The sequence below is a fragment of the Mytilus galloprovincialis genome, chromosome 2, assembly GCF_965363235.1.
Source record: "Mytilus galloprovincialis chromosome 2, xbMytGall1.hap1.1, whole genome shotgun sequence".
Classification (NCBI taxonomy): Eukaryota; Metazoa; Mollusca; class Bivalvia; order Mytilida; family Mytilidae; genus Mytilus; species Mytilus galloprovincialis.
This window is the reverse complement of record NC_134839.1, coordinates 8775323-8802721: the sequence shown is the minus strand read 5'-3', so window position 1 is coordinate 8802721 and position 27399 is coordinate 8775323. Positions and strand designations below refer to the sequence as shown.

General features: G+C 30.6%; 1 protein-coding gene across 1 annotated transcript in view; it reads right to left on the bottom strand.

Moving 5' to 3' along the window:
• Positions 1 to 1623: 1623 nt before the first annotated feature.
• The window catches only part of LOC143061982 (uncharacterized), a 31421-nt gene continuing 5645 nt past the window's right edge, over positions 1624 to 27399 (bottom strand). The window contains exons 3-20 of the mRNA XM_076233837.1: positions 26402 to 26677; positions 25012 to 25229; positions 24350 to 24507; positions 23806 to 23879; positions 23266 to 23454; positions 22580 to 22633; positions 21615 to 21716; positions 20686 to 20755; positions 19877 to 19977; positions 19028 to 19111; positions 18072 to 18125; positions 15930 to 16070; positions 14606 to 14683; positions 13503 to 13622; positions 7740 to 7814; positions 7007 to 7225; positions 6494 to 6611; positions 1624 to 2542 (exon numbers count right to left, since the gene is read on the bottom strand). Of these exons, the coding sequence (XP_076089952.1) occupies positions 2529 to 2542; positions 6494 to 6611; positions 7007 to 7225; positions 7740 to 7814; positions 13503 to 13622; positions 14606 to 14683; positions 15930 to 16070; positions 18072 to 18125; positions 19028 to 19111; positions 19877 to 19977; positions 20686 to 20755; positions 21615 to 21716; positions 22580 to 22633; positions 23266 to 23454; positions 23806 to 23879; positions 24350 to 24507; positions 25012 to 25229; positions 26402 to 26677 (2145 nt within the window). The 3' untranslated portion in view covers positions 1624 to 2528. The remainder of the gene's footprint in view (positions 2543 to 6493; positions 6612 to 7006; positions 7226 to 7739; positions 7815 to 13502; positions 13623 to 14605; positions 14684 to 15929; positions 16071 to 18071; positions 18126 to 19027; positions 19112 to 19876; positions 19978 to 20685; positions 20756 to 21614; positions 21717 to 22579; positions 22634 to 23265; positions 23455 to 23805; positions 23880 to 24349; positions 24508 to 25011; positions 25230 to 26401; positions 26678 to 27399) is intronic.

Genomic DNA, 27399 nt, shown 5'->3' with positions numbered 1-27399 from the left:
ATGAATCCACAACCCTGTCCTCTTTTCCATGTATGTGACCTACCAAGTAAGATCCATCATCGTAGTTATACTTACATGAGCAACACCACAGCTGCAACATATGGAGCAGGATTTGCTTCTCTTTCCTGTTTCATACCTGCCAACTTTTCAAAATGCCCATGGGGGTTTTGTGTGCAAGATGGCTGTCATAGTCCTAAAAAACCTTCAAGGAGGCCTTCAAATACATTTAAATGTTGTTTTTTAGCTTCTTCATACTTTTATTAGCCTCATGTCATTGTGATATTAGTTGTTTTGTTTAAAATTGTGGACAAAATTGCTCATTCAAAATTTCAATTTGGGAGCCTCAATGGGGGAAATCCCCCTCAAATAGTGACAGTTGGCAGGTATGCTGTTTTAATATTCCTATGGTATCTATAACCTTTTTTTTTATGCTGTCCTCCCTAGCTGTTTGTATTCTGTATGTCTGGCATTACAGTCAAGACAATAAAACGAGGTCATCCATTCACCCAATAGAATTGATCTAGATCTTATACGATTCTTATACTACCAGCAAATGTGACTTTACTGGCTTACATTGAAAACTTAAGGTTGATCATTGATCCTTAAACAATCTATGAATATCACATGTTAAGACTGTATACATTGCAATGTTTCAATATACCAAATATAATTGTTCTACTCATAAATGAGAAAATCATGTTAAAAAAGCACATTTTCTATGCATTTCCTAAATTATGGAAATGTAGTCAATGACAACGGATATATCAAACCAACATTCCATCTGAAAGCTTTTTTCTTAGGGAACCAGAACAAAGTGTGAACAAATTATAAAATCAAATGAAGCAAACTTGAATTAAATGAGACGATCTTAGTTGATGAACAAAAAATCTTCAAACAATTTCTAAATCCAAAGAAAACCTGCCTTCTTTGAAAAAAAAAACAATAGGTAATAAACATCCCTATAAAGAAACTTTAATCATTATAAGTCGAACTCATGAATTCACAGATGGAAAGCAGTACAATGGATGACAATAAGTCACGACTTGAAATTTAGGTCAATTTTTGTATGATCAGCTCACTGACATGTGTATCAGGTTTTGGATTTTCAAAGACAGGAATGGTTGAAATGTGCATCACTTGCTTTTTTGTAACATTTAATATTGAAAAAAGAAATGGGGAATGTGTCAAAAAGACAACAACCCAACCATAGAGCAGAATTGGTTTGTTTTTATAGTGATTAATGATAACACAATTTTGACATTTTTACCTATCATGTCTGTATGTTTTGTTCTCACATCATTGTAAAAATTTGATGTGACTTTCATACAAGTGAGATGTTTAGCTAGCTTTAAAACCAGGTTCAATGCACCATTTTCTACATAAGAAAATGCCTATACCAAGTCAGGACTATGACAGTTATTATCCATTCATTTGATATGTTTCAGCTTTTAATTTTGCGATTTGATTAGGGTCTTTCCTTTTTGAATTTTCCTCAGAGTTCAATATTTTTGTGATTTTACTTTTTGCAGTAAAGTTCATTCCATTTATCTAATTGAAATTATATAATCATTGAGGGGCTATTCAGTAACTTGTTGGTAAAAAAAAACAAAATAATTTTGTACATTACATATAATAAATATTTATTTAGAATGCTCGAAATCTTGTGTACGTTTGGCACTAACACTAAACAAATAGATAAATCATCAATTATTTCATTATTGAATACATAAGCATGTTACAATTATTACATTCTAAAAGTCCAACTGTGTTGAAAAGGTTTATTTCATTAAATCTAAAATGATATCCATATCATTTGAAATAGTAATCTCTGTAGAGTTTTTGTTTTTCTAAAATAGATATCCTTTTCTAAATTATCCATATAGGTTAAAGAAAATTTAGGTAAAAAATTAAAAACAGGAAGTACATGATTGAAGATTTATAAATCAAATCGTTATTCAAAAATACTTTAGTTTAAAATGTGTAAACATTCAATAATTAAAATGCATTATAAATTCAAACATCCATGCTATGTATGGAAATATATCTAAATAAATAAATACATTCTCAGAACTTATAAGTCACTATGCAATGAGAATAATACTGTTTTATGATTTTTGTATTGATGTTTAAATTTTATTTACATTGCATAAAACTGCTATGATAACTAAAGAAAGTTTTTATCTAAAAAAATGTGGTATAATTAAACATAGAAAATTCTGGACGGAATATTTTCAGTGTTAAAAGTTTATATAAAATGACAAAGACATTCTAAAAGAAAACATGTAAATTTTCTAGAAATATAAATATAAAAGAATAAATAAATATCACAGAAACTTTTCACGAAATGTTGCAAAACCAGCATTTAATAATGTCTTGCAACCATTGCTATGGATAAATGCTGAGAGGAACGAAATCAAATGCACTTTCATCATAACTTTGGAACGTCTGCTGCCTATCTCTACCACTGACCATAAAAATCATTGCTGTCAGCTATCACCACGAAAATGTTTTTTGTTCCCATATAAACTTCATGCTGTTAATACTAAAAATAAAAAATAATATTTTGGAAGTTATTGAGATATAAAAGAAGTGAAAGATGTGTAAATATCAAGTCAAAATCTTGCTATAAAGTAGAACATTTCTTTGATAAAGAAAAAGGAAAAAGTATAAAAAGCCTTAAAAAAAAAACAAATGGAAAATTTTAAACATATATATTACTTTAAACAAGAGTGCACACACTGAAATGTCTCGCCTTCTTTACTAATCGTTGATATTATGTTGATAGTCCTAAGTATGAAGCTTGATTAAAACTGTCACATAAACTTAACATTAACCAAGATAGCTAAACAAAGACCAATGAACCATGAAAATGAGGTCAAGGTCAGATGAACCATGCCAGGCAGACATGTACAGCTAACAAAGCTTCCATACAACAAATATAGATGACCTATTACTTATAGTTTAAGAAAAATAGACCAAAACACAAAAACTTTACACTGTGCAATGAACGGTCCAATTGAGGTCATGGTCAAATAAAACCTGCGGGACTGACATATAGATCATAATATATTTCCATACACCAAATATAGTTGACCTTTGGCATATAATATTAGATAAAAAGACCAAAACTTAAAAACTTAACTTTGACCACTGAACCATGAAAATGAGGTCAAGGTCAGATGACATCTGCCCGCTAGACATGTACACCTTACAACCATTCCATACAACAAATATAGTAGACCTATTGCATAAAGTATGAGAAAAACAGACCAAAACACAAAAACTTAACTATAACCACTGAACCATGAAAATGAGGTCAAGGTCAGATGACACCTGCCAGTTGGACATGTACACCTTCCAGTCCTTCCATACACCAAATATACTAGCCCTATTACTTATAGTATCTGAGATATGGATTTGACCACCAAAACTTAACCTTGTTTACTGATCCATGAAATGAGGTCAAGGTCAAGTGAAAACTGTCTGACGGGCATGAGGACCTTGCAAGGTACGCACATACCAAATATAGTTATCCTATTACTTCTAATAAGAGAGAATTTAACATTACAAAAATTTTGAACTTTTTTTTCAAGTGGTCACTGAACCATGAAAATGAGGTCAAGGACATTGGACATGTGACTGACGGAAACTTCATTACATGCGGCATCTATATACAAAGTATGAAGCAGCCAGGTCTTTCACCTTCTAAAATATAAACCATTTAAGAAGTTAGCTAACGCCGCCGCCGCCGGATCACTATCCCTATGTCAAGCTTTCTGGAACAAAAGTTGCAGGCTCGACAAAAAATCAATTAATAAAACGGAAAGATTATGCAGATAAAGATTGGGTTTTGTTTTCTTTTCCTGTTTTAAGGATGAACTTAGGTGAGGTTTTGGAATTTGTGTTAGATGTTCGGACTCCTTGGTTTTTTTCCTTACAATATAATGTAAAATATTTTGCCCCATAACACCCATTTATCTTTTCATATAAGACTTAATAGCTGATAAAAGGTCATTTGCCAATATTTAAGCAGATTCTTGATTTTTTTTTCTTTCGACTTGAGACCTAAATAATACCAATGCATATATAAGGTAAAAGTCCGAGTCAGTCTTATTTTAAATATCAAATAACTTGAAAAAGAGTTCCATGACCTATCAATATTTTCAGCTTATTTTGTACATTAACTAATGCTCTTCCTACTTAAAGTCTTGATTTTTTGAATTTCACCTAAGTACATCCTTAAGGTGGCTCGTGGGTACAAAAATTTCAGCAAAAAATTGAACCTTTATTTTTTCATTACAAATTTTATTTATTACACTATTAGTTATTACTTTATGATATGGTAAAATTTAAGCGATTTCTGTAATTAGGTTATTTTTTTATTTCGATATTACCTCTAGGGACCGGTCAAAATTTATCGTCACATAGGACCGGTGCAAAAAATAAAAACATTTAATAAAAGTTACAACCCTATCGCTTTCTGACTGAAAAAAAATGATGTCCTATGCCAACTTAGTAATAAAAAAGTTGGTGTCCTATCCTACTTTTCCAATGTATTGTAAATAAAAGTATACTTAATAGAGGCATTTAACATATGTTGTCTTTATAATATGATCAAAAGCAACAGTTTCATGTTTTATTTTGTTGATTCACATACAATTACAGGCATGGCATTATCATAAATTATACTATGAATATAGCATTGAAAAAAACAAAGACATTGCATAATGCAATCAAACCACAAATAGGTGTTTGTTAAACTGAAAAATTAATGAAGCTGCATGTATCTTATAGAATTTTATCAAAACCTTTAACTATTAATTATAAAAACAAGTTCCAGGAGAAACATGAAACTCAATAGCATTTGGTTGAACTCTCTATATATATTTTAACCTGAAGACCCATAGGTTGCCTTGGAATGTGTTTTTTATTAGGAATGGTAATAATTGCTTTAACATTTTCCCACTTACAGAAAATGTACCTGATGTGACCCCCGAATTTTTGCTACTTTGTTGGATGATGTAATGTACATGATGTACATGATGTATGTTTGTTGCACTTCACAATATAAGTGAAATTAAATTTTACAGCAAAACAACAAAAAACTAAATGACATTGGATTCAGTAAGCTTGATATATATCTAAGATAGCTGCATAGTTTGAGTTGAATTTAAAAAGTTATAAAAAAAATTAAAGTGTACTATCTCTATTTTGTTCGAACTGCAAATTCTAGCTTTTTTGACCTAGATTAATTTAATTCTTGAATTTGACAGCAATACAACAAAAAACAAAATGACCTGGGATTTAGTAAGCTTAATATATATCTAAGATAGCTGCATAGTTTGATGAAAATCCAAGTTGATTTGAAAAAGTTATTAAAAAAATTAAAGTGTACTATCTCTATTTTGTCCGAATTGCAAATCCTAGCTTTTTTTACCAAGATTACTTTAATTCTTAAATTTTATAACAATACAACAAAAAAACTAAATGAAATGGGATTCAGTAAGCTTGATATATATCTAAGATAGCTGCACAGTTTGATGAAAATCCAAGTTGATTTGAAAAAGTTATAAAAAAAATTAAAGTGTACTATCTCTATTTTGTCCGAATTGCAAATCCTAGCTTTTTTAAACCAAGATTACTTTAATTCTTAAATTTTACAGCAATACAACAAAAAACAAAATGACCTGGGATTTAGTAAGCTTAATATATATCTAAGATAGCTGCATAGTTTGATGAAAATCCAAGTTGATTTGAAAAAAATATTAAAAAAATTAAAGTGTACCATCTCTATTTTGTCCGAATTGCAAATCCTAGCTTTTTTTACCAAGATTACTTTAATTCTTAAATTTTACAGCAATACAACAAAAAACTAAATGAAATGGGATTCAGTAAGCTTGATATATATCTAAGATAACTGCATAGTTTGATGAAAATCCAAGTTGATTTGAAAAAGTTATAAAAAAAATTAAAGATGCCTATCTGAATTTTTATATAATAATTTTTATTTTTACATATTGTATATTATACTTGTTATTTTAAGTTTTGTTATAAATGTATTAAAAATTATTTCAAAGTAATCGTTTGAAAAAAAACTTGTGTCCTATGGATATTATCTGTGAAAAAAGTGATGTCCCAACAAAAGCGATTCCGGAAAAAAGTATCTGTCCTACTGCACTTTGCACCGGTCCTATGTGTAGATAAATTTTGACCGGTCCCCTATTTCTCCTATTAGTTCAACAGAAAAAAAGGACATTAACAAAAATGCAAGCTTCTTCCGGAGGCAGATTGTAAGCTTAAATGAACGGTGACCCCATTTTTTTATTTCATTTTTCTTTTAAGTATATGATAAAGTTCATTTATAAAAAAATATAGCGAAATCCTATATTAGAAAAAAAATTTGATTTATACCCAGGAGCCCCCTGAAGTGAAAAGATATGCATTATAAGTACTATTTACTGAATTTAAAAAGAAGACGAATTAAACAACTTACGTTCTCTGTCAGGAAATAATGGACTAGATGCACGATCTGTTGACCTCGACCTTGATCTATGTCTCTGTGCTGAATAACTACGTTGTGACTGGCCAGGACTTGGCGACCTATTTCTATCCTACAATTTTAATTGAGTACATTTAGAACACAAATAAGATTTATAAATACAATTCTATTTGGGTTAATGTAAGTGTGCATTTCAAATGTATAGGGGGGAAACATATGAATCAAAGATGTCAGCTGACAAATACAAGATGGACCATCACAACTCACAGTAAATTTGCATATTCATGACATTTAAAAATAAACATTAATTATTCTAATGAAATCATAAGCTTAATCACTTACGCATAAAGTGAAGGTAAGGAACAAATGAAATCTGTCAAAAAAATTTATCACTGGCAATTATTTTTTTAGTTAACTATTCGTGAATAGCTTAGAAACAGAAATTTTCAAAAACATTGAATAAATGTTAGATGACAGTTGACATTTTTCAAATTTAGTGAGACTTACAAGTATCATTGCTGTATCTAGTACAGATTTGCCTGGTGATGATGACCTTGTCCTTGTTCTAGTAGATCGTCGTTGGTCATCTGAAGAGTCACCTGTATTTACTAAAACCTCTTGTAAAGTATTAAGTTTGTCTCTCAGACTTTCTATCGTTCCTTCTGACTGTAACCTAGCTGTTTCCATGGCATCGGCATGTCGTTTCATTTGCTGCTGAAGCTGATACTGCAAAAATAAATACTATTTGTTAAATAACGAAATTTTAAATACAATTGTCAACATAGCAAAAACCATTACTTATTACTTAAATTTAATACAGAAACCATGGAAAAGACCAAATAATTGACAGATGTTTAAAAATGGTAAAATAACAAAACTACTGTTTTCAAGACAAATTCATAACAAAGTCTTTTATCAAATGACAAAATCAAAAGCTCAAACACCTTAAACGAATGGAAAACAAACGTCATATTACTGACTCTGTACTGGCATTTCCTTATGAAGAAAAACGGTGGATTAAACCTGGTTTTATAGCTAACCAAACCTCTCAATTGTACGACAGTCTCATTGAATTCCATTATATTGAAAGCAACGTGTTAGCAAAACAAGAAGAACCATTGGTGGCCTTCAGATGTTTTCTGCTGTTTGGTCCAGTTGTTGTTTCTTTGACACATTCCCTATTTCCATTCTCAATTTTATGTAATACATTGTAGCTAAAATTATCAAAAATGATACATACCCTTAAATAATCTTGTTCTTCAGTTAGTTTTCCTCTTAGATCTGTTTGAATATTCTCTTTATTTTCAGAAATGACCTAAAACAATAAAGTTCCTTACTAATAATATGTCAATACTCATCTAAGATACCAGGCTTATAATTTGGTCAAATGTGCTTTTCATCTTCGTAAGATTTATCAGTGGTGCTAAATAAAAAGAGCCAAATCTAATACTTATATCATTTTACTATGTTCTTCAACATGAACAGATGAAACTGATAAACTTATTTCTTAACTCTCAATGTTTTTATTAGCATAGGGTAAGTAAAGCTATGGGTAAATGAGAAGTTTTAAATATACTTATAATATAAATCTGTATAATCTATAATGTTAAATGTCTACTAATGGTAATATCTTTTTCAAGGTTTAAAACTGTTAGTGGAGTGACAAATCACGAAAAAGGTGCTTATTTTACGAGTTTAATGGACCGGCATACCTGCAGGCTGAAAATTATATTTTTGCAAAGCTAATACATTAATCTAACTTTTTTGCCCGGTCGTAGACATTTCGTACGGTGCAATTTTTTTTGAGAGTGAAAAGAAAACGAATTTTCGATTTTAACTTGAAATGCATTCCAAAAACATTTTTTAACATGATTTCATTTTTTATAATCCACAAACTCTTAATTTTGGATTTTATTAAGAGAGTAACTACACATGTATAATATAAAATGAAAATTTGTTCTATTGAACCTTATTTTTAACTTTTTTATCCCCTTTGAAAAATGCATACTCTTTTTTTATTTGAACGGAGAGGTTACAAAACTTGTAATTCATAATTTATCGATACATTACAAAGTTGTTTATGTGAAAAGTAATAAACCTTCATTTTCTAAACTTATGAGACCAACTTCAGCTCATTCGGATGAGTATATCTATATTTTTAGAAATTTATAAACATTGCTATCGACAAGCCAAAAGAACGCTATGGCCCCCCACGATATGCAGATGCTTATGACAAGATTGTGTCGAGCTTTATTGATTCAAGACTAGATGTTGCTGACATGTCTTGGGTATTCCTTCGAATACTGTCGAGACGCAGCATTGATCCTATTCCTATTTCTGTAGAAAGTAATGAACAAATTGTCCCATTTCTACAAAAGATTATCTGAATCAAAATATGAATTTACGTTTGTAGGCTATGCTCCGGTCATTGACGCCAAACCTAGCAACATGGCAACAGTATATACCACCATGAAACAATGTTTAGATATGTTTAGATATGTCAAATCGTGCTGGTCAACAATACGCTGTACAAACTTTTGATCAGCAATTATATGCTGTCGCCCAACAGGTGAAATGGTATATGCCGGATGTTTTTCACTCCCATATAATAAGACTCGGTGGGTTTCACGGGCTTTCCTGTTTTATAGCAACAGTTGGTAAGTTATGGGCATCAGCTGGGCTCTCTGACTTACTTGTAGACTCTGGAATTTATGCTTCAAATACAGTTGATCAAATGCTTGTTGGTAAACGGTTTAATCGTGGTGTTCGAGGATTAACATTGGCCTATGAGGCTCTTATGGTTCTTTTGTTTAAGGCATTTTTTAATTGGTGTAGAGATGAAAACCGTATGAAAACGATTCAACCAAATGTGTGAAAGGTGTTCCTTGACTGTCATAACTCATTTGCTGTCCCCAGCACACCACAAAGCACTGAAGATATTGACGAGTTCTTCAATGTTTTTGAAGAACATATTTTACCTTTGTTTGAAGAATTCAGAACACATTATTGTAGTATATCACCAACCTTTGCATTTTGGGATATGTTTCTTCGTGCAGTTGAAATATTGTTACAGAATATAAGAGCTGAACGGGATGGTTTGTGGCTTTTACATTTGAAATCAGTATCTGCAATGTTGCCATACTTCTTCATAACTAACCGGACAAACTATGCTAGGTGGACTCCAGCCTACGTTTTGGATATGTTGAATTTACCACAAACGGTTAAGTTCTCCTTTTTGTCAGGTGAGTTTGCAGTCCGACAAAAGCCTGGAACCTTTAATGGTATCTGGAGTGACATGGCCACAGAAAAAACTATCATTAAAGATTCCAAAGGTTGTGGCGGCATTGTAGGATTGACAAGAAAAAAACCAGCATTACTTCGATGGATGCTTACAAGTCATATTCTTGCGCATTTCAGTGCTGAAATGAGAGCAAGATCTGGATTATCGACCGACACAGAAGGTGAGCACGAAGAAAACAAACCAACAGCAATGAATCGCGACGAACAAAATGTGTCTGATTTGGTTAGTTATGTGCATTCAAACATTTTCTTCTAAAATCTCTTGAACGTGGCAACCAAATGGTCAAGTCTTTTGTCTAAGGGTGCTTTAATGAAGGTGAAAACCGTGTTTTCTACAGTCCTATTTCAAGGTCTCCACTGAAGACATTTGAGGATATGACTAAGACTTCAAAACTCAAATGTAAAACAGGTGACTTTGTGAAAGCCCATATAAACCCAGAGGTGATATTTCGTCGCGCTTTAGCCCTGGCTAATGTTCGAGAAGATGTTACAGTAGACAAGATCTTGGCATATCCTATTGGTTCAATACCTTCAGCACTTTTCCACGATGATGGTACCATGCGTAAGTGTTGCAAATCAGATATAATTCACCTACTTGAAGAGGAAATCTGCTCTTCCTTCAACCTTCCAAGTTATGACACAGCAAATACAGTTTTGATACGTGATGGTATGGGAATTATTCAATGTATGGATGTCAAGAAATGCAACACATTTGGTGATCTGCTACGAAACTATGTAACAATGCTTCCTACGTGTTTTTTAAATGCTGGAACAGTGGTCGATGTTTTTGATCGCTACGATGTAAAACATTCAATCAAAGTAGCGGAAAGATTGCGTCGAACCTTGTCATTTGGAGCTCAAAAGGTTTATCAGGTTATTGAAGGAAGAGCAATTCCGGACTGGAAAAAGTTCCTTTGCAATCCAGAAATTAAACAGTCACTTATCAGATTACTTGGTGAGTATTGCGAACGGTATTTTGAACAGTCTTCTAAGAGGGACGTACCGAATTGTTTCTCGCGGGTGTTTTTGAAAACCCAGAAGTTGTCAAGAGATTTTCTTGTGATGGCCTGTCAAATTGTACTGACTTATACAGCACACAAGAAGAAGCAGATACACGAATGATTCTTCATTCGGTTTATGCAGATGCCAATATTTTTTCGAATGATAGAAAAGGTCGTATTATTATAAAGTCATCTGACACTGATGTGTTAGTGCTCTGTGTCCACTATTTTCCTAAACTTGAAAATACAGAGGAGATGTGGTTCCAAACTGGGTCAGTATCAAATTTGAAAGATGGAAGGCGTTTTCTACCTGTTTACGATATATGTCGCTCACTTGAACCCTCAATCTATAATTTACTGCCAGCCACACATGCCCTCACAGGATGCGATACGACTTCTTCTTTTTTTGGTCTCGGAAAGAAGTCTATGCACAAACTTTTGCAGAAAAGTGCAGACAATTTCCAATCCCTTCAGATAGGTTTTTCAACGGGAGATCAGGAATCCGCCATTCATGATGGACGCAAATTTGTTGCTTTGTTATACGATCCGAAGAGGAAATTCAGTGATTTACATGAAGACCTGAACAAGTTAAGGGTGAAATTTGCTACAATAAAAGATATGAATCTTGTTAGATTACCCCCATGTGAGGCGTCCTTTTTACAACACATCTTCGTGCAATGCTACAGACGCAAGTTTGGATGCATTCACACATTGCAAAACCAGCAACCAGACAGCCCAAAAATTCTGGTTGTCAAGAGGGTAAAAATGGTTTACTACCGATTTTGTTTGAAGGACCTATGTCAGCACATTTCCTTCAAGACCTTATTTGCACATGCAAGGGTAAAAAGGCTTGCGATAAAAATTGTGTCTGCAACCAGCAAAATCTAGGTTGTACAACTATTTGTTCGTGTGAAGGTTCTGAGAGTTGTAAAATCTATCTTACTCACATGCAAATTAGTGAAGAAGCTGACGATGAAAATGGCGTCTGAGTGAATCATGTAAAGCTGTATATATTCATGACAATATTTTTAACAAAATGATTACAGTTGGTTTCTTTGTGGTTAATATAACTTCGACTATGCGATTATTTGAACCTGTGTATTTTGTTTGGTTCTTTGTTTTTGTGTATGTTTTGTTTTGCATTTGCAACTGCCCTTTATGACTGACCACTTTTTATTTGTTTTATGGGTTTCATGTATGCATAGCTGTCCTGCAATAAGGGAAAGTATGTTTTTCTATCCGTACAATAAATATTTTTATTGGAGTACACATAACAATGACGCATTGGAATTAATTGTTTCGATCTCATTCACATACCTTTGGTGAAATATTTGCCACTGACAAATGGCATATACCATACCAAAAGCATAATTTACTCTCCTTTAATTTGAAAAAACGTATAAATCAGAAATACATCGTAAAATGTATATGTGAAGAAAAAAATACCAATTAAAGGTGTCAAACATGTTTATCTTGTGTGTAAATATTGTTGCTGATCTGAATTTTCTTTAAAATCGCCATTTTTTTTATCTTTTTTATTATTTTTTTTTGGATAGTGAATTGTTACAGTTTATTGCTTCATTTAAGAATTAAATTTTGTTTATTAAAGCAAATGTGATATTATTTTTTTGATTGTTTATAACCCCGTGTGAAATAAATGTACTTCGGTGAAAAAATCGACCACTGCACTTTAACCCCAAATTAAAAAAAATGCACCATATTTCGATTCTACGACCAGGCAAACATTAAACTTTAATCATTTCTCTATCCAAAAATGTATAATTTAGCCTGCAGGTAAGGTGGTCCATTAAAGTTGAAAATTCATCGACTTTGTCACTCCACTATGTAGAATCTATTTTGCAAAGCTTATGAATTTTGCTTCTTATATTTTTTTCTATAATAAGCAGCACAAAAAGGCACCACAGTTTCAATGTCAATGTAGATTTAAGTGCGAACTCAAATTAACCGGAGCATTAAAGAGAAAACTTCATTTTAACAGTCACCATAGATTTCACAGACGTGTGTGTTGGATGAATTTTTTTCTAGAACAAAAATATAAATCCTTTAGAAATTCATCCTTTCTTTATGGGAAGCAACAACAAGCTTTAATTTTCTTAAATTTAAAGAAAATATAACAATGGTTGTGCATTTCTTATATTTGTTCAGTATTAAATTTGCTTAAAACCTGCTGTTAATTGAGCAAATTGCATATGGTTTTTGGTGTAACAGGGGATTCATGGAAAATTGGTAGTGAGAAAATTGTTCAGTAATCATAAATTATACAACATTGTTATTGCACATATTTAAAAATTAGTTAACGCCTATCTGAAATCAGTTGATTTTGTTATTAGAACTAGAATAAGTCAGTTTAGTTATGTATTGATAAATCTCATAAATGACAGAATAACACAAGTCTCTTTTGCTTTTTTTTGTAAATGCACACATTGAGGTGAAATATAATAAAGTGATATTGGGAACCATTAATTATAGGACTTCATTTTTTTTATTCTTAATACTCATATCATATGAATTTACAGAATTAAATTGAGGAATATAAGAAGACAATATGCATTCAATTTGAATACTATAATTAAAATTGTCTCTTTAAAAAATTTGTATTCAAATATTTGACCTTAGTTAGTATAATTGAAAGTGATTCTAGAATTGTAAGTGATATTGATATGTAATATAATGGCCGCCACCTGTGGAAAATTCTGTTTCAAATTCTCAAGATGAATATCTAGGTCATCTTTGTCTTCTTTTTGTTTGTTACTATCATCTGTGTTGTCTGCAAAGCCATTTGACCGTGGAGAATGAAGAGCCTGGATAAATGCAAAACTATAAAGCTTTAGCTAAGAAAAGCATGCATTTTAGATCATGCATTGCGTAAATTCACTACAAGCAAAACATACTAAATTCATAGTAAAAACATGTGCAGTAAATATAAACATTCAAATGATCTATCTAGCAAAACAAAATGAAATATTGCAGTCAGCTATTTTATTAAACTGATGTTATGAGCTTAATGATTAATAAGAAAATAACTACATAAAGAGTCAGAAGTTTTAAATCAAGAAAAGTGCTTTGGACACTCAAAATTTATTTTCATTTAATTTAGACCACACTTAAAAAACACATGGTTTACCATATCATAGTCTAATCGAATCTTAAATGTATGAGTCTTGTATGATTAAGTTTAATTATGGAATGAATGAAAATCAACTTACACTACACTACAAGAAATGTTAATTAGACTTTTTCAAAACATTTGAATTTTAGAAACAGAGGACAGGAATAGTCATCAAAGGATCAAAATTTCAAACTGGTAAGTTGGATTACAAAGAAAAGCAATAAAGGCAAGGAATAACCTATTTTGATGTTTGCTGATCAGTGACATATATATATTAGAAAGGGGGTAGGCTAGATAAATACCCTATATCTGAACCTTTAATAAATACATATGAATATATAAGATAGGCATTTAAAATTAATCACTCAGAATTATCCAATATTAGTGGGAAATTCCACAAATTTAGTCAAAATACTTTAAAAGCCTGATTTTCTTTAAAAATAAATAAAAGCTGTTACATATTTCTCCCCAAAACCACAGTGAATGAGATTCATACAGCCAACTTGCAGCCCCCAAAAAATCTGCCATCAGCACACTGTTGACTCAATCACTAAACCCACTCCGCACACAAAATCATAATTACTAATTCACCTGCCATCACACTACCATTACAACCCTGCCATCACACTACCATAACAACCCTGCCATCACAACCCCATCACTTTGTTTACTTACAGTTTGTAATTTCTGTAGATGCCTGAGTTTATCTTCAAGCTCTTGTTCTTTTTGTCTTATTTCATTCTGGGTTAGTAACTGTAACACAGGGTAGAGAGCATGCATCCTCCATAATTATGTATTTCATCATTTTCACACATGATTCATTTTTTGTTATGAATTGTTTTGGTTTTATAAATTGGTAAATTTTGTAATTAAATTTTTCTCTCAAAAAATGTAAGTTGTAAGCAGTACAGATTTTTTTCTAAAATTACAAACATCAAATCTTAAGTTAAATCAAAATCTTTGAGTCTAAATACTACTACATAAAATGACACTGTGTTCTACTGATAAATTGATACCTCAATGTTCAATAAAACTAAGCAGAAAAATTTATGAAAATCTAAGAAAAGAAAAAATAAATAAATAAAACAAAAATAAAGCTTCTAATACCATAAACAATTCAAAATAAAATGTTATAACAGCTACTATGAATAATGTGTGACAGGCTTTGTCTACATATTACAAAGGATGCATACAAAACATTTGTTAAAAGATTCCATTAAACCAATAGATATTATTTCAGAATTGACAATTAAGTTATTTGTGTATTAAACTAATATTTTGTTTTAAGGTTGTTCAGAGATTAAGTTAGTAATAGTGAGCACATGACAAAAACTACAATATTCTATCATTATCATAAATCCTTTTATGGAATGGTCTGACTCATTGGGATAAAATTTGATATTTCAAGTTCAATATCAATGGCAACATTTCAAAATGTATGGACTCCAAGTTAAGCTATAGCAAGAAATGTTGAGATGATAGATTTTGAAGTCTGGGTTGCTCACATGCATCAATCAACTAAGGAATTGAGAGAAATTCATGCCTAATAGAAATAAAAACTTATGCTGCCTATAAGCAAAGTAGCAGGTGGAGCAATAAAATAAAATATCCTTTTAGACAGGTGCTTCAAAAAAATAATTCTAAGATCATGATGTAATTGCAAATATAAAAGTAAAAGTTATTTATCAATTAAAATAATTTTTCCCATTTCAAGAGTCGCTATTTTGGTTGAAAATATCATCATTTTGGTCAAAATGCCTTTAGAAATAAGTCAGTTTGTGCTTAAAGCTATGAAGCCAAAATAAACTACTTCTATTTCAGGTTTTTTTAACATGCCTTGTGTTACCAGAGAAACAAGAACATAAAAGTAAAAGAAAAACATGTTAAAGAACGTACTTCACTCAATTTTAAATCTACTAAATTATTTTAGAAACATTAGACTAATGTTACAGGAAGAGACTGTTACACAAACCATGTTTTAAACATGCGGAAATACTACCTGTCGTTTTATATCTTTCCTGTCTTTTCTTATTCGACTCAATTCTCCATCAAGTCGGTTAGCTCTGTTAAAATGCTCTTCAGCTAAGGACTGCAGTTCTGTTACTTGTGAATTTGCTCTCTTTGACATAGTTTTCCTTTCCTATTGAAAATGAAAAAAGTAAATATTCATCAACATTAGTAAGATATTATATTTTCACTTTTTTTATTTCATTTACTCAGTAGTATGTATAGCTAGAATAATTAGATATCAGAAGTAAATTATATTTCATATGTATATTGTTCCATCAATTGTGCAAGTCTTTCTCCAACTAAAATCTGATCTGAAAAATACATTGGTACAGACTCTAAATGAGATCAGACATACCTGGTAAATGCATCAGCTTAACCGAGTACAACTCATCTCTTCTTATATATTTTGAATAATAAATTTTTTTATGACTAAATTTTCTGTCAAAAGTAGGTAAATAGTACTAGATTTAAGGCTAAAATTCATTCAGGAAAAGTTGACCTTCAAAACCTTTTGATGGTATTTTAACTACCCTTGGATAAAACTTCATCAGACTTTAAAAAAAATGTATCATATATAAAAAGGATATTCATGAGAACATCTGACTGGAATTTCATTGATGAAAAATTTGTTTTCGCAATGCATTTATACTTTAAACCTGATGATTATCTTTCATTGAAAAAATCCTATGCGAATCAAGTATGTAAAAAAAAAAATTCCATGGAGGAAAGGGTTAAGCTCCATGTGTTGTATACCTCTATTTGAGTATTTCTGGTTGCAGGAAATGTAGAATATATAGCTTGTTTGTATAATTCTACAGGACTGTATTTTAACATTTATGTTTTTGGCAGCACACATTTAGTCTTTGTCTAACTTGACATGTGGTTTTTAAATGGTAGGGAAAGATATATATATATATATATATAGGATATACGTAGTATTTATTCATGATGCAACATTTACATAATTTACAAGAAAATGAAAACTAAGAATTTTTAAATGTACCTAATGATGCATGTTTTTTCTGCTTGATATATTCATTGCAAAGTCTGAAATACTAACCAATGATTTCAAGAAAACAAGAAACAAGACATATGATATACTTTCAACTTATCTTTCATTGCAGCCAAGACAAACCCCAAATCATTCTCCACAATATACAGTTCTTTTTTTTTATATGAAATATGAATACTTAACTTAGTCTTGAAAATATGGTATGATTTATGGCATAGTTTATGAAGTTCGTATAGTTTGTATAGGTTTTACAACTGGTAAGTTATGTAAACGTTTATGAAAAACAAGGAATACTGGAAGTGCATGTAACAATGGCATATATCTTTCTAATGAAATATGAGTAACAACAATATACAGATAAAAAATCACTGGAAAGTAGCAATAAAAGATATTACCAACAACAAATCATACAAACTACTTTTAGCATACAAAACCAGGTAAAAACATGATTACTATGCATTAAAATCAAGACATTAGAAACACAATCTACCAATCTCATAGTTAGGCAAAGAGGCTCAAATCATGGCAAAAGACACACATCTCAATTAATGATGTCAAAACATGATAATATGAGTAAATGGATAGACAAAATTATTAATACGATAAACATGATTATGGGAAGGAAATTGTTGATTATTTAATGATTACTGGTTTAAAATCTCATGTGTTCTGTAGGATTGAATGCCACATGAGAAATATGATTAAATGAACATGCAAATGACAAAAAGAGGCAACAATCCACAAATTGATATGGGCATCACATCTACAAATACAACAATGATTATAAATCAATATAGGAAAAAATCCACAAACATGACTAAAGATTAATCTATATGGGCAAAACATCCACAAATCAAACTGGATGGGCAGATAGCAACTATAAATATTGGATGTAAAATAAATCATTAGTGACTAGAAATTAAACTACTACTCTGCAAGAAAAAGTATTACTTTGAACAGGATAACTCACAAATTAAAACAAAAATATAACAAGTTATTAATAATGAGATTTAATTTTTTTTAAACAAAGTAATATTGGTTTATCCATTTTTCACTGTTAAAACATGTTAAATTTCAGTAGGATTATCAGTTGATTATTAAACCAATCAGTAGTACTACCTTTGTTTTTATGCATTTTTCAAAACTTTTCAACATGCAATTACCAACTAGGAGCTAGAAAAATATAAATATTTCTTCTTTTATTACTTATTCAACTACAAACCACATAGAGTGTGGCAGAACAAAATTAAAATCATGTGAACTGCAAGTTTTCAAAACAGACATCGATTATTTTGACAATGGTCAAAAGCTATTTTAAAAAAGTTATAGTAAGAGCTAGTTTATATAACTAGAAAATAGGAAGTTCTGAGCATCTTTTTTGCATGGCTCATTGGAATTTAATGTTTCTATAGTACCTGGTTGGTGTTGTACTTAAAAAGTCAACCACATATTCATATTCTTTATTAAAAAATAAATAGGTCAACGTGAATTTTGTGGGGACCAATTTAACATGGATTGGGGAAATGTTTTGTGTTCAAAGATATTCTATTTTGCAGATTTGCCAAAGTCTGCTTACTAGCCGTCCCTTTCCCCCCTATCCACACATACAGAACAATGTAATTCAAGTCTATAAAGTTTAACAAAGATAAAAGAAAGTATGATCAAATGATACATTCAGTGTCAAATATTTATACAGATAAAGAGAGCCAACAACAAAGATTCAATAAGAAGGATTAAAATGTTTTCTAATCAATAGTTAAAAATGTAACTGTAAATTTAGGAAAGTTTACAGTGTATTGTAAAAGATTATATCTCTATAATGTATAAATTCTAAAGCTAACATTGTTTCTTTCTCATAATTTCTATGCAAATGAATAAACTATTTTCAATACTTCCGAGTACAAATACTATTAATATGGATAAATCTGAATAGACAACAAGCATTGGTTAAATAGCATGCAAGCAGTGCACAACATCTAAAAAAAGTGCTGCAGCAAATAATTCTTTAAATCTCATTAGCTCCTCAGGGCACATAATTTAGATAATAAAGTGCTGCACCAAATTACTGCAGTTACCTGATTGGCTGCTTCCAGCTGATTTTTCAGATCATGAATTTTGTTCTCTAAATTCAGACGTTCACGGGTATTTTTTTCGTTCTCCTATTGGTATTTGAGAAAGAGATATTTGTTAATAAAGAAATGATAGATGCTGTAAAAAAAATAACTGAAATTGTAAGTTCTAGCAAAAGCAAAATTAAATCTACAAGAAATCATGTCTGCAAACAAAATGTGAAAAATGCCGCATTCCAATTAAGCTACTATGCTTTAACATCATGCAGAATAATGAAACAACAACAAAAAATTACAAAAATAATAATCTCTCCTATACATTAGGTATGAAACCAAAATAAAGTAGTGAATCAAGGGAAAGCTGGAAGCCAAAATGAAATAATGGAACAAAGAAAACGGTGTCACACACCTGAATCATATTTATTAAAATGAATAAATCAACAGAACATCTAGTCCAGATAAGACCGCCTGTAGGACAGACATGAAAAGTTAAGGACAAACTAATAACAATGATGGGTTCAAGTACTATTAGTCCAATTATGCTGATCCAAACCATCAAATTATGAATAAATTCTTGACAAAAACTAAAAAAACAAATCATAATTATTTTGAATAATCATTTTTCAACATGTTAACTCTAATACTATATCAACAACAATCAAGTCTTTACATGTGACATATTCACAACTTAAAAGGTTAGTCCTTTTTTTAAATAAAAAATAATTTCGGTGGACATGTCAATGTTTGCTGTATGTTCATGCTGCCAATAATTTCATAATCTAAAATTGTATCAATACCATGCAGCTGATTTTTAACTTACAAACTAAACTATGAAATTGAGAAGGGTTTATTTACCTGGGTAGAATTGGTTCTGTGTTTCTGAAGTTCCTCATATGACCTTGACAAAGCTTTGGATAATTCATTCTTTTCTTCGTTCCTGCTCAGTATTTCTCTTTCTGTTGAAAAAAATTGAATTCATTGTTTAAAAAAAGTGAAATATTCAAAGTATTAAGAAAAGTTTTTCAGGAGTACCTCTTTTTACAGGTCACGACTTTATTAACATTCTGTGATATAAAAATAAAAGTATATGTAAGTAATTTCTCAATTGGATAACAACCGATACAAGAGGCACACCCTGGTAGAGCATCGCTCATCTGTTAAAAAGTGCCAGTCTGCTAAAGAGGCCCTTTATATGTACATACTTATTATTTGAGTTGCTGATTATGTTTAACTCAGCTCCTATAGTTTTGGAGATAATGAGCCAAAAATGTTACCCAAAAAAGTAAAAATCGACATGGGACAACAACTCCAAAACAGATATTTGTCAGATTTTCTGAAACTTTCAAATTTTATGCTATTTATTGTTTTGCCATTTACACTTTTAACCAAGTTCATATAGTTTAAAAAAAAATAGCCAATAACCTGTGAAAAATTGGAAATATTAGTATTTTAGAGGAGAAAACTCCAAAAACAAGTAGTTTGATTTATCTGAAATCTTTGGTAGATACAAACATCTTGTCATGTTGATAATTTTTCCTTTTTTTTTTTCATAACACTTCCATCTTGAAAATAAAATGAACTGTTTTGAGTTGAGAAATATTGTAACTCTCAGCAGCGTGAATCTACACGATAAATTATGTGATAGATAGAAAAAGATATCTTACCAAGGTCTTTCATTATCTTTTCCATTTCAATGAATTTCTCTTCATTCATTTGTAAAGCCTTGGACTCTTTCTACAATTATTTAAAATCAACTGATGAATTTACTGAAAATTCAGAAACTATTGCGATTTTGTCATTTTAGACTAAAATGCGATTTTAATTTTTGCGTTATTGAGAAAAATCCTGTTTGAATTCATATAAAAAAAAATGCGAGTTTAAATTATTGCAATTATAACCCTGTTGCGTTTTTCTAATAAAAAAAACATCGCAATAATTACTGAATTTACAGTAAGTAAATGCTTTAAACAAATAAAACTCATGCATATCACAAGAAGAGTAGTCAAGCTTATACAATGAAACAGGGTAATAGAACACACTTAGCTATAAAGGAAAAATAGGGTTAGGATGCATGGGCCATTGATTTTGTTGAAATCTCACTGCAAATCTTTGAAAAACTTCAGCTTAATTAATAGGTTTAAAATTCTGAACACAAAATTCAATCAGTAATATTTCCGAAAATAAAAGAGATAAATGCATTAAGGAATTTGATTTTCAGTTATTAGTGAACAAGCCAAAGTTGTATGCAAAATATTACCAAAATTTGTGATATAGCCCATTTAATACTAAACTTGACCTTAAAATACTTAATTTTATTTAATAAAAAAAAAAAGGTTTTATCTTCATGTGCAATATAGTCCTTGATGTGAGTTATCTATCAATATTTGAACCAGTTATAAAGGGAGACAATCAAGTTTTGTCTTACTGTCAGAACTGTAGGAAATTTACAATAAAACTGACATGTTCCTCCTTGGTAAATATGAAATTTTATGTTATTACTTCATTTGGAATTCATTAAACTATCACAAGTGCTTTCTGTTCTTAGCACCATGGGAGGTAACTCCTTTCATCTGTTTCAAGGGAGATAATTTACCTTCAGATTATTCATTGTAGATGTGGCATCATCCAACTCAATTTGTTTGGTATGTAAATCTGATCGTATGTGATCCAATTCGATGTTAGCATTACTGACCAACTGTAAGTGAAAAGCAGTGAAGAGATACTATAGAAAACAGCTATGGAAATGATGCATTAATTGTTTAAACGAAGAACTTGGGTTTGAACAGTTTAGCAAATTTGAAGAAATTTCAATTTTACTATTATTGTCCCCGAATTTCAGATACACGTATTCACAATTATTTTTTTCCTTAATCAACCAAAATTGGTACCCACAAAAAAAATAATCCACATTATCCCATTAATTTTGATTCAAAATTTACCAGATTTTTTTGTGTAAATAGTAATCAAAATGGTAGAGTAAGGACATTATTAAAATACCCAGATAAATAGGAATTTCTATGTCATTTTACTGTTTTTAATGCATCATTTTAGAAAAAAATATTATATGCACAGTTCAATATGTTAACATGCTAGAAAGAGATTTGTATATATTTGGAAATTTTCATGCATATTCCGTAGTATTTCGCTGCTGACTTTGAAAAATCATATTTTTTCATTAACATCATTTGGCATTGAACAATGCTTTTTCCAAAGACACAAGAAATCTGTATTTAAAATATACTGTCTTCACATGAAAATATCCTTTTTACATTTAAAAATTACACTTGATTTCCTTAAACCAAATTTCTATATTAATAACATTAGTTTTAACCTCACTATGAATATATAATTTTTAATTTTTTTCTAATATATTTATAAAAAAAACCTTTACCATACTTTCAAAGAAATAAATTGGAAGATAGTCATAGTTCTATTAATTTTAATTTTCCCATTTAATTATTTCTACTAAAGCATAGAGTCAGAACACACCATTATCATTTTTCATAAAGAAATAAAACTTAAGCTTTGAAATAAAATAAAGCGAGAAGCCATACTTACATGGTTTAACTTCTTTTCTTCACGTTCAACATCTTTTCTTACTTTATTCAGTGCCTGTTATGAAATATTATAACATCAAGTTTTAATAAATGGAACATGTGATCATGAAATATAATTTAATGAATTTGCAGAGAGCTAAATCTATAACACATAATGGATTTGTTTTCTTCATTGAAATCACTAAATAAAATTACACACATTTCGTTAAGGAAATGCTTGCAACAAATCTTTAATCATTTGATAAAGAATTTAATAAAACATAAAAGAATGCAGACTAATACATAATATGGGGCCTACTAACTCTCCAACCTTCCCCTTACATTTGGAACTTTTTTGGAATAGCTCTAAAACATACTTGCTATTTTGGAGATAAAATTTTTATAATTGAATATTTGCAGACATCAGTTGAGAATTTAAAGGTTGCAAATCTTCATACATAACACTGATATCTCAATTCTAATGCAACTGATAAAAAATAATGTTAAATACATTCTAAAAGGTCAAGCAATACCTGTGATTGTGTGCACAACTTTATGTCATTATTTGTGGAATTCAATCAAAATGCATGTAACACTGGTCTATCATAAGAACCATGATGTTGTTTCTTGTTTAATTGAATTTGGGGCTGTTCTTTCATTAACCTCTACCTCACATCTTTTTGTATTTATATATCAAACTAAACCAACCATTTTTGTTTCTTGATACTCCAGTTGTTTGTTATTGACATTCTTTAACAAGTCCTGTAACTCTAGTTGTTTTGATTTTTCTTGTCGTAAATAGTCATCATGAGCCAGGCGACTTTGACGTATTCCTTCATTTAACCTTTCATATTCCAATTTCGCTTCATCTCTCTTCATATAAGTATCTTTTAAATCCTAAAATGAATATATCAAGCATAAATTAGAACATTAACTGATACAGGGAATTCAGATAAATAATGACACTTTTAAACATTCATCAGTTAAAGATATTGCAGGGAACTGTAAGATTAATTCTTCCTCAATTATCTATATCCACCATGAAGGAAATTCACTATAATGAATTCAGTATAATTTACTATAATGAATTCAGTATAATTTACTATAATAAATTCAGTATAATTTGTGGAATATCAATTTACCAGGATTTCTTTGGTACAGGAATACAATGAATCTCAACAAAGTAGACATTTTGTGTATGCTTGTATAGACTTCTGAAGCAGAGTTTGTTAGTCATAATGTACTCACTGTTTGTAAACTTTCATATCTGTCATCTGAATCTCGAATATTTTCTTTTAATGACTTTACTTCACTTCTGCATTCTGAAGAAGAGCATAAATAAAAACTAAGAATGAAAGCCTTGATAAAACTAAGCTGCTGTCAATAGAACACCTGTTTATACAATGACTGTTTGCTAGAATATTTAAAAGTTAGTGCAAAAAAACCTGATCTTTCATCTTTATTTGATTTGAACTTTAGACCTCTGTTGAACATTTTCCATCAAAACAGACATATTCATATGAAAATAACTTTACTGCAAACTTTTGTATAAAGACATAAAATTTTGAAAATTCAACTTATGGAAAAGCAGTAAATAGAAAGGATGTAAGAAATGTGAGTTCTCAGTCCAATAGTTCATAAAGAAATTTCCAGAAAAAATCTTGTACAGAATGTATGCACAAAATTGGATTTCCAAAACATATCTGTTACTGAAAGGTAATTCTTGGCATCTGGGTTAGATACCGGTATTTAAAAAAAATAATTTTGAACACAACATCATATAATCTCTTACCTTTACATGCCAGTTTTAATTGTTGAACCTCTTTCTGTAATGCTGTTCTCTGATGATTAGCTTCATCCATTTCTTTTTCTCTCTGTCTCAGTTCTATTTCTAATTTTTCTGACCGTCTGCTGGATACTTCTATCTTTTCTTCCAATGCCTGATGATTTCTACAAACCAGATTTTAATGTAATTATATGATTTATTAAACCTTAAAACTGAAAAATTACTATAATATAAATAGAATTTACGTTAAAATTTTACTATCAAAGTTTTATAAAACTATTTTTTAAGCAAATATAATTATAACTATGTTCCATATTACATCTAAAATAATTTTTGGAATCATTATATATATTTGCAGTTTTCCTGAAAATCAACCACTATCACTACATGAGTACATGTATATAAATTATGCATGGGATGGAGAGTTGTTTCATTGGCACTCATACCATATCTTATTTATATTGGTCAAGAAAAAATTAATGCAGTATTATTATGATGCACAAGAAAAATAAGGGGGGAAAAATCTATGTTGCAGCCTCATAGCCAATGTTTTATTGTTTTGAAGCTCTTTATCTATCTTAAAAAGAGATACTTGCAACAACAAAAAATTGTTCAATAACGTGCTCCAAAAAATATATTTTATATAAAATAATGAATGAAGTAAATACCTTTTCATCATAATCATTTTATTATCCATATCTTTACATGAATCATCTAATAAATCTCTCTCCCTATTCATAGCTGCTACCCTGTCTTCTAATGACTGTTTCTCCAGCGTTAATCTTTCCACTTCCTGTCTGTCACGGTCTAGTGTCTGTCGTAATCTCTCAACCTCGGCTGATTTTCTACTTGTTTCTGCATTCAATTGTTCTAACTCAGACTTTTCCTACAATGATCATGAATCAAATCAGATGCTTACCTCAAAGACAAGGGTTTCTCATTTTGGATAATTTTTCACTGTGAGGTACCAGTTTCCTAATCATTTAGACTTGTACTTTGAAACTGGTACCTCACAGTGAATTTAGGCCTAATTTCTTATTGTGGGTGACATGGTGTAAAGTTTAATAAGGCTTTTATCCCCTGTGAGTACCATTGTCAGTCTTGTTTATCCCCTGTGAGTACCATTGTCAGTCTTGTTTATCCCCTGTGAGTACCATTGTCAGTCTTATTGTAGTGACATAGAGTGACTTGTTACAAAAACATGACTGTTCAGTACCAGTGTTGGTCTCTTTAAATTTCATTATAATTCATTTGTTAATGAGGGATATGAGAAGTCCTTCTCCTCTTAGATGTTTTGTCACTGTTGAGTTTTAATGTTTTACTTGTCAGGAACAATTTGATTAAATATGGCAAAAATGTCAAATCTAACCATCTAGGATCTCTTAAGAATGCAAACAAAAGAATTGTTTTCTTTTAAGGTTGTTCCTATAATAATGTGATCACGGGGGGGGGGGGGGGGGGGGGTCTCTTCCTATATAAAGGTATATACATATGTGCCGCTGGAATGGGTCCCTTTTTTGATCCGTCAAATATATCAATGGGGTGCAATTTTACCGAGGAAATATATCAATAGGTAGTAATTGACTGATTGTGATATATCAATGGGTCATAAATATATGAATGGGTTATGATTTCGCTGTGAAATATATGTATAGGTAGGGATTTCACAATTATTCAATATATGAATGGGGGGTGTTTTTAAAATCCCAGCTGCACACCTGTACCCAAAATCCCATGTTGAGACCCCCCCGTGAATGTGATGTTGTTTCTTGAACATTTTTATCTTTCATGGGGGAGGGGCAAAATCAATACATGCTTTTATGTTACCATGTTTTCCATTTCTATGTTACTATATGAGTACTAGCCTGCAATAATAACAATTTGATGCAAAAAAAAAAAGACTACATTTGACAGAGGCACAATTCAGCTCAATCTTAATCCTCATTTAAATTTCTTTTAACCATATTTCTGTTCCAATTTTAAGTCACACTAATAAAGCTGTTTGACAATCTTAAGACTTATGAAACTCCTACTTTAGATAAATGTAAAATAAATTACCTCTGTCAATTCTCTTTGCGTTCTTTCCAATTCAGCTAACTTCTGTGCGTGCTGTGTTTTCAGACTATCTAATTCACCATTTTCCAGCCGTTGCATTTCATATGTATGTTTTAATTCCGTTTTATGTTTATTCACAGAACTAACAAGTTTTTGTAACACTTCGTCCTCAGTTTCAACAGCTTCCTTTAGTTTATTGAGTTCATTGCGTTTTGTTTTCATGTGAGATATCAGATCATTTTTCTGAGAATCCAAATCTCGCAAATACTCTTTCAATTCCTAAAAAAAATATAAACATCAACAATAAAATGCCCTTCTTTATGTCAAAATAGCATCATTTCTTAAGCTGATTGCATACTTTAAAAAAAAAAAACATACATACATTTGTTACAATTAAAACGTTTAATCCCGCTGCTGTACAGTAGTAGTCGTTTGTTTATGTAATTTATACGTGTTTCTCTTTTCTCGTTTCTCATTTTTTTTATATAGATTAAACCAACACCGTTGGTTTTCCTGTTTGAATGGTTTTACACTAGTAATTTTGGGGCCCTTTATAGCTTGTTGTTCGGTGTGAGCCAAAGCTCCATGTTGAAGGCCGTGCATTGACCTATAATGGTTTACTTTTATAAATTGTTATTTGGATGGAAAGTTGTCTCATTGGCACTCATACCACATCTTCCTATATCTATATACGTACATAGTTGTCTCATTCGCAATCATATCACATATTTTTATATTATAAAATCAGAAATGATGGTTCCAAAAGGTACTATAAATTCATAAATTTTTGGGATGTTTGATCAATATTGAAAATGCTGAGGGGTAGGTTTTGCACAAAAATAAACCTTGCATTTGGAATTTAGCAGCATTAGCAGTATTCATATTTAGCATCACTTAATTGAAAAATTTAATTTTCCAATGGGAATCAAGCACAATTGACAAACACATGCAATACTTGCTGAATTTACAGTAACAGAAGTCAAAGTATTTAAAAAAAGACC